The following is an 8,007-nucleotide window of genomic DNA, read 5'->3' as shown; positions in this document are numbered from 1 at the left end:
CCTCCGGCGACCGTCATCCCCTTCTTCTCCAGCTACGGTCATCCCATCTGGTCCAGCCGATCGTCGCGCTCGTCTCCTGCCGTGGTCTTCCTCCGTCGCGCTCATCGCCTTGTCTCGTAGTCCTCTTCTCGTCGCGTCGCCTCCAGCAGTGCTTCCCTCAGGCTCTCTTCTTCAGCCTCTGGTAATGATTCTTGTTGTTACTGTTGCTGATTCTTCTTCTTCAGCCTCTGTTAGTTGTTGTTGTTGTTGCCCATTCAAGTAAGAAAAGGGTTATCCGGGTACTAGTTTCGTGGTGATTAGTTTGAACCTCCTCCCCCTCCCATTTCTTCGGCCTCTGTTAATTGTTCTTGTTGTTGCTGATTCTTCTTCTTCAGCCTCTGTTAGTACTTTGTTGTTTTTGTTGTTGCTGATTCTTCTTGTTAATTGCATAGATGTTCAGTTCCTGTAGTTATTGAATTTATTTGCTGTTATTGTTCCTGATTGTTTAATTAAATTTTTTGCTATTAATTGTTCAGCTCTTGTAGTTGTTGCTGTTATTGTTCTTTATGATTTGTTAATAATTGCCAATTTGTTAATAATACAAGAATAGTTAAACCTACCATCCTTCATTTTCAGGCTTGTTGATTTTTCACATGGTGCTCGGACCATGTTGCTACTTGATTTTATTCCTATTATTATGTTTTTCCTATTGTTGATAAGCATCTTAGTGTTAAACCTACCAGCTGAAAAGTTGAAATTTATGAATGTAATTCTTGACGAAATCCCCTAATTATCCAGTTGTGGAAGATATAAGCTGCTATAGATCCTATGTATACATATTATTCGGTGGTTGTGCAGTACTTGTGTGGCTGTCTTGTCTTGTACAGCTGCATTTCTTCTTATAATTTGATTTCACTTGGTGATATTTCATTATGAGGAAAGAAAACCGATGAATCTTCAAATCTATTATTGTTTTCTCTAGCCCTTACCCCTTTGAATGCTGTACTGGTATTCTATAGAAATTGGATTAAAATTGTTTTGTTACTATATACATCAAGATTCAAGCATTTATCAATTTATATTTGTTGCTTCTTGATATAGTATATGGTTTTATTGATGTAGGTTTGGGCAGTTTATGAATTAATTTTCAAGCCTAATCGGTGATGATTTGACTTTTGTGTTGGACTTGGATGAGATTATAACACTTTGGTTGATGTAAAACTTTTAATTTGGATGAGATTTTAAGGTTTATATTAGAATATAGTTATGTTTTGCGTGTTTATTTATATTTTATATATTATTTTATTATAATTTTGTTATTTCAGTTGAACCATAGTTGAACCATTGAACTAGAAAACCAGTAGTTAGAGCAGTTCAATGATCGGTTTGGTTTTCATAACATTGATTAGAACTTAGTAATTTCCCTTGTCCTTATTTCTAGATTTTAGGGAAGTTCAATTTTTTTTCTTAATTATAATAATTTAGGGATTTTTTTATGCTTCCGCTATTTGAGGGCTTTAATTAGATACACATTTATTCTCAATTATCTAACTTATCTAATTTTGGGATTGTTGCTTTGTAGACTCTCACTTATGTTTTAATTAATACATATTCCATCTAATCATCTAACTTCTCTTTTTGTTTTGGAGTTAATTAAACAGTTTTAACTTCTTTTCATTCTACAGGGTTTCTCCACATAAGAGAAGAGAATAGCTTCCATGGACAACGGAGATATTCCTGAAAATGCCAACGAGCGTATGCTCATATTCATATACTCTTTCTATGTTTTGGAGTATTGCTGTGCTTGTTTTCTTCTTCTTTTTTTTTTTTTAAATAATTGAAAAGGTTATTGTGGCGTTTACAGATTGTCCAGGTCCTCAGTCAGAATCTGCAGGAAAATCCGATGCATGTGAAGGATGCCCCAATCAACAAATTTGTGCCACCGCTCCCAAAGGACCTGACCCTGGTACTTTCTCTCACACTCATATTCACTAATTATATGATGGAGATTTATATAGAGCATGTTCAAGAACCATACCCTAATAATTCTGGAATTTGGGATTGTTATTATTAGATAATCAGCTAAGATTTTAGTGAGGTAGGCTTGTATGTAGTGTAGCTAAGGTGTATTATGCATTATGTGCAGCTGCCCACTCCTGTATATAATATTACTGCAACTCTGAATGTAATGAAGGACTACTACGTCATAACTTTCCTAGTTCCAGGTTTCCTAAGAATTATTTCTCATTGTCCTCTTGTGAGCTTAAAAGTACTTGCACGCATTAAGTGTTATCATTTCTATCTTTGCTTACTCCACTGTTGTTATTTCTTATATGGGTGAGTTGGTAGGGAATTCCATTCTGTGACATGGAAGGGACCTAAGTCATGATTTCCTTCGAGAGTCATGACTTAAACCCGAATCAAATGTTTGATTTTATTTTTTTGGGTCAGCTAAGGAAACTATTTTTTTTACCCTATCCTGGTTCATCAAGTGTTGGGTGTCTTGGTGGAGCTTTTATTTTGTTGGATGTTTGATGGTATATGACTGCTTTGTGAAGGATTTACAGTTTGGGTTTCTCAATATGGTTTTTCGGTAGTTAAAAAGGGGCTAGGTCAATTGAAATTTGTTTTTATGATTGCCGCCTTGTTGACTTGAACATCCTATATATTCTACAGACTAATAATCCTCACAATAAGATTGCCTCAGTCTTGATGTATTAGAAGATTCTAGAAGTCTGTGGTTACCCAATTCCTCATTTTCCCCATATTGGTTAATTCTGGATAGAAGATAGCAAGATGACTAATGCAGCAGATAGCACAGAAAATAAACACTCAAAAGATAGAAAAAAATTATTAATAATCAAAAGCCATGACTCTAAACACGCAAATCACAAAGACCATCAATCTAATGCATATAGTGGACACATCTTAGCTTAACAGGGGAAAGAAAGAGAGAACATATGGATAAGAGTGGAGTTCATGTGAGAGTGGTGTTAGAACTTAGAAGTGTGTCTCAATGCTAAAACAACTTATTGTTATCCCAAAGATGTCTTTTTTGGACCCTCTATTTTATGCATAATAGTGATACATTTTTTTTTTCTGGTGGTGAGAGTTCTTTTGGGCTTTATACATTGTTTGCAAGACTCTTGGTTTTGATTATAGGTCATATTGAATTATTGACTGAAAGTAGGAACTTAGATTTTTTTTCTTTCATTCTTGTTATAGATTTACTTTTTCTGCTGATATTAGTACCATTAAGACCTTTTGTCACCTTCTATGTTTGTTTCTGCAGACCTAGTTGCTATCGCAGAAAGAATGGCTACTGTGAAGCATAAAATATTGGTCTTGTCAGGAAAAGGAGGAGTAGGCAAGAGCACATTTTCCGCCCAGCTGGCATTTGCTTTAGCAGCAATGGATTTTCAAGTGGGTCTTCTTGACATTGACATTTGTGGTCCAAGCATCCCTAAGATGCTCGGTCTAGAAGGTCAAGAGATACATCAGAGCAACCTCGGGTGGTCTCCTGTCTATGTGGAGTCCAACCTTGGTGTCATGTCAATTGGATTCATGCTTCCAAATCCTGATGATGCTGTTATATGGAGAGGCCCCCGCAAAAATGGGCTTATTAAGCAGTTTCTGAAAGACGTCTATTGGGGTGAGCTTGATTTCCTTATTGTTGATGCTCCTCCTGGTACCTCAGATGAGCACATTTCAATTGTTCAATGCCTTGATGCAACTGGAGTAGATGGTGCAATTATAGTCACCACTCCTCAGCAAGTCTCTCTTATTGATGTGAGAAAAGAGGTGAGTTTCTGCAAGAAAGTTGGAGTGAAAGTTCTTGGGGTAGTAGAGAATATGAGTGGCCTGTGCCAGCCCCTAATGGATTTTAAGTTCATGAAGTTGACGGATAATGGTGAGCAGAAAGATGTTACGGAATGGATATTGGGATACATGAGAGAAAAAGCACCAGAAATGCTGAATTTGATGGCATGCAGTGAAGTTTTCGATAGTAGTGGTGGTGGCGCAATGAAAATGTGCAATCAAATGGGGGTGCCTTTTCTCGGTAGGGTTCCACTAGATCCGCAACTTTGTAAGGCAGCTGAAGAAGGCAGGTCCTGCTTTGCTGATAAAGATTGTGTCGTGAGCGCTCCTGCATTAAAGAAGATTATAGAGAAGTTGATAGAAGCAAATGGGTTGTCAATGGCAGCTAGTAATGGAGTGTAGAAAATTTGCTTTATGAGGGAATATTTGTAAATTGAAACTAGTTTTGTCTATGTATCTCTGCAAGGGAATTTGTCTGGCACTTAAATGATTGGTATGTATGTAATAAACCAAATTGCTATGGAGTCGAGTCAATGAGGCAATGTGGTATTAGAAGTTTTGTTTTTGGGGTGGTTATGCTTTATGCACTTCACAATCAGAGCTATAGATAAATTTACATTATAACAAGTTTCAAATTTTGTGTTTGAGAATTATCATATTCATATGTGAATGTTTCTTCAATACACTGGAGCGGAATGTTGATGTGTATCCATTTGAATTTTGCTTTCAAGTTTAAGCGCACAATCAAATTTTCATTGGTTCTTAAAAACCATTGATTGGTAAACTCGCAAGGACATCCCTGTGATTCACAAACTTGTTTTTGTGGATGCTTCATCTCTATCATATGTTCCATATTGTCATTCTTTTTGTGTTCTATTCCCAAATTGTGTCCCATTTGTTTGTTCATTTTGTGAACATATCAAAAAGCAAACTATCCTGATTATTATTTTTGTTGGGGATTTTTGAGGGGCGAGAGGGAGGATTGTACTTAATTCTAACAACAAACCTGTGCTTAATTGTATCAAATACTATGCTAGATTAGACTCTTGAAACCATAATTTGGTAAAATATAGAAATATTAATACAAATGATACAAAAATTATCAAACCACAACTTTCCAATGAAAAAAACTTTTCATGTATATATAAATAACTAGTACAATAGAAATAATCTATGTTGGAACTCCAGGTTTCAATACAAGAAGGGGAAAAAAACCGTTTCCAGTGAAATGCTAAAAAGAAAAGGAAGAAGCTCTTTATTAGATGCTTCAACCAAAATGGAATGTTAAACAAGTTTCAAAACAAGAAGGCCTTCAGCTGGGAAGTTATACCCAGTTTCTTTGTAAACGGTAAATTACCAAGGAAAAGTAACCGTAACATAGGTGGCACTGGCTAAGAAATTTGACGAAGCAAATGAGCTCAAAGATTACAGATCTCTCAAAATTAAATGATACGTGTATAAAGTAGTGTTAAAGGTTTTGGCTAATAGATTGAATATTGTTATGCCAAAGTTGGTGGGGGAGGTGCAAAGTTATAACTTCTGTGGTTGGTATTAAATGGCAAAGTTATAACTTATATGGTTGGTATGAAATGTTTAATTATATACAAATTTATTTGATTTTTTTGTGTCTAACAATCGGAAAAAAAAAAAAAGACAAGGAAAAGAAGTAAAACAAGCACAACTAAGAATACAAAACAAGTACAACTAAGAGCACAATAAATACAAAGAAAAAATAATAAATAGATCTTTAATCTTTTATTTCGAAGATAAATAAATTTTTGACTAATTGAAAATTAAAAAATATTCTTCATCTAAGTCCATTCGGAAAACTTATTTGTCCGTATATATTTTAGATGGAAAAAATTAAATATATCGTATTTTAAAAACTGAAAGACGTTTTTGTATTTTTAATTAATCAAAACTTATATGTTTTCAAATTATAAAGTTACGAACTTATTTGTCTTTCTCTCTTATACAAGTGAAGAATTGGGAGATGAAGTGAGATAATTAAAAAGCCAAAGAAACTAAAGATGTACAAGTGAGAAAGCTAGTAAATACACAACTTATGCATCATAGAAGGCAAAGGAAGCAAAAGGACTTATATGTTTTCCTTGTACCAGACCCTAGCGAAGCCTTTATACCCTAGTTGCTTTAGCTGACTGACAATCTCTTGCAATGACCATTCATTAACCTCAAAATGTAAATCCTCCACAATCATTCCTCCTAAATACTCTAATCGTTGTCCATTGTCAATAAATTTGCCACCATGGTAAATTTCGATACTGAAATCCAAATCACCCATAACTGCATACCAAAAAAAAAAAAATAATGCCATAAATCCCTCTTCAAACACTTTGAGAAACACAAGGAAGCTCTAATAAACAGAATGACAAACTTTCACAGGAGAAAAGAACAAAAACCCTTCAACCAGTGAAACGTTGAGCGTTGTCTTACCTAGAGGAAGAAGCAACGCCTACGACGACGGCAGTGATATCGGAGATGCCAAACCCTCCCGCAATATTCCGGTGGGATTAATCTCTGCAGCTGAGGGAGTTGGGAAGCAAGGCATGCACACGAGTTTCTTCTCTAAGTTTGGGAGAAGAGACCGAACAGTTTTCAAGAGGGTAAAATGGTATTTCAGAAAAATATGAGTGAAAGAGTATTAGGGATTTCACATAAAGTTAGGGAATCTTTAACTTAGGAACAGAATATTCCGTTAAATCTAACAGTTTGGTCACGGTAGGGACCTAATTGAAAAAAAAAATTGGGGGCAGGGACCCAATTGAAAGAAAAAAAAGTGTAGGGACCTAATTGAAAAATTCGCTAAACTATAGGGACCAACAGAGTAATTAAACCTTTTCAAAACTGTGGAAGTACAGAAATCGGAGGTCCGATTTGTGTACCTCCCACAAATCAGACGGTCCGATTTCTGTACCTCTAATAAATCGGACGGTCCGATTTCTGCTTCTCTAATTAAACGATCCCACATTTGAGTATAACACCCCAACAATCCACATTTTAAAAAAACACCACTACCACTCCAATATTAAAAATAAAAAATTCGTCTAGTGAATGATATATTGGCTGATTTGCTGGAAATTAAACAAGCATATGATTGTGCAAAGTTTGGTCCAAATTGAATGATACCTTATTCTTTTTCAGCAAGGGCATTATCGTAAAAACAGATACTAAAACCCAGTTTTAAACCCTAGGAAAACCCTTTCACTATCCTTCCAAGTTCCGAAGTCCTGTCTGTTTATCACCCTCAACGCGGTCAACGCAACGCAACCGGAATGGGGAAGAAGAAGCAGAAGGAGAAGATAGTTCTTCCACCGGAGCTCCCGCCGGAGATTCCCGACGACGAGGTCGAGGTCTCCGATGAGGACCTCCAGTTCGTCAATGAGAATCGCGGTTACGCTTCCTTATTCTCCACCCTTGACACGCAATCAATCACCAAGTACGTTTCTTTCTTCCAAATCCCCTCCTTTCCCATACTTACAATGCTCGCTTTTGTACCTTTGTTTATTGGAATTTCCTCCATGGGAACCCTAAAACTTCATTGCTCAAGTGCATGACTATTTCGAACTTTTGCAATTTCTTATGGCACAACTAAAAATCGAGAATTTTGAGCAGTTATCTTTGGTTAAATAACAAGTTTTAGGTTGTTAACTTGGGAGAATTTTTCTGACCGTCAGGTTATTGCTTTTGCATTTTGAGTTTTATGACTTGAGCTGCTACATTTTTACTTAGGCTGTGACTTTTGTTTTTGGTGATTACTAAGGCATGTTACTCGAGTTGCTGATGCTAAAGATGATGCTTTGGAGAAACTTTATGAGAAAAAGCTGCGAAAGAATGCTCTCAAGAAGGAAAAAGAAGAAACAGGAATACAGGTTGACCGAGTTGATGTTCTTCCAATCAAGTCTTTGGATGGACAACTCCATTACCGGACAGGTATCTAGAACCCCTTTCATGTAAATTAGGTGCATTGTGGTCACTTAACGGTGCTTTTTCTGTCTTTTTGTTTGACCAATTTTGTAATTGATTTTGTTCTTGCATTTTGCAGCTACAAAGGCAGAATCACAAAATGGTCCAAGTGAAGAGGAAACGGGAGAGGATGTAAATGATAGAAAAAGTCTGGTGAAGCTAACTAAGGCTGAAAAGAGAGCCAAACTTAAGAAGTTGAGGAAGGAGGGGAAAAAGAAAGGGAAA

General features: G+C 36.1%; 2 protein-coding genes across 3 annotated transcripts in view; both read left to right on the top strand.

The window, feature by feature from the left end:
* LOC107613486 (cytosolic Fe-S cluster assembly factor NBP35) lies at nucleotides 1-4,460 on the top strand. 2 transcript variants are annotated; one of them, XM_021110015.1, is made up of 5 exons: nucleotides 1-181; nucleotides 1,665-1,734; nucleotides 1,844-1,945; nucleotides 2,126-2,204; nucleotides 3,272-4,460. In XM_021110015.1, exons 2-5 carry the CDS (start codon nucleotides 1,723-1,725, stop codon nucleotides 4,198-4,200), a joined length of 1,122 nt encoding a protein of 373 aa, XP_020965674.1. In that variant the 5' UTR covers nucleotides 1-181; nucleotides 1,665-1,722; the 3' UTR covers nucleotides 4,201-4,460. The 2 variants fall into 2 exon arrangements, with proteins under 2 accessions (XP_020965674.1, XP_016170986.1); XM_016315500.2 differs by lacking the exon at nucleotides 2,126-2,204.
* LOC107612752 (nucleolar complex protein 3 homolog) overlaps nucleotides 6,934-8,007 on the top strand; it is a gene marked incomplete in the record, with an annotated part of 8,527 nt that continues 7,453 nt past the window's right edge. Inside the window, 3 exon segments of the mRNA XM_016314476.2 lie at nucleotides 6,934-7,255; nucleotides 7,580-7,749; nucleotides 7,862-7,998. Of these exon segments, the coding sequence (XP_016169962.1) occupies nucleotides 7,092-7,255; nucleotides 7,580-7,749; nucleotides 7,862-7,998 (471 nt within the window).

This window comes from Arachis ipaensis, chromosome B08 (genome assembly GCF_000816755.2).
Source record: "Arachis ipaensis cultivar K30076 chromosome B08, Araip1.1, whole genome shotgun sequence".
NCBI lineage: Eukaryota > Viridiplantae > Streptophyta > Magnoliopsida > Fabales > Fabaceae > Arachis > Arachis ipaensis.
This window is presented reverse-complemented; position numbering and strand designations above follow the sequence as displayed.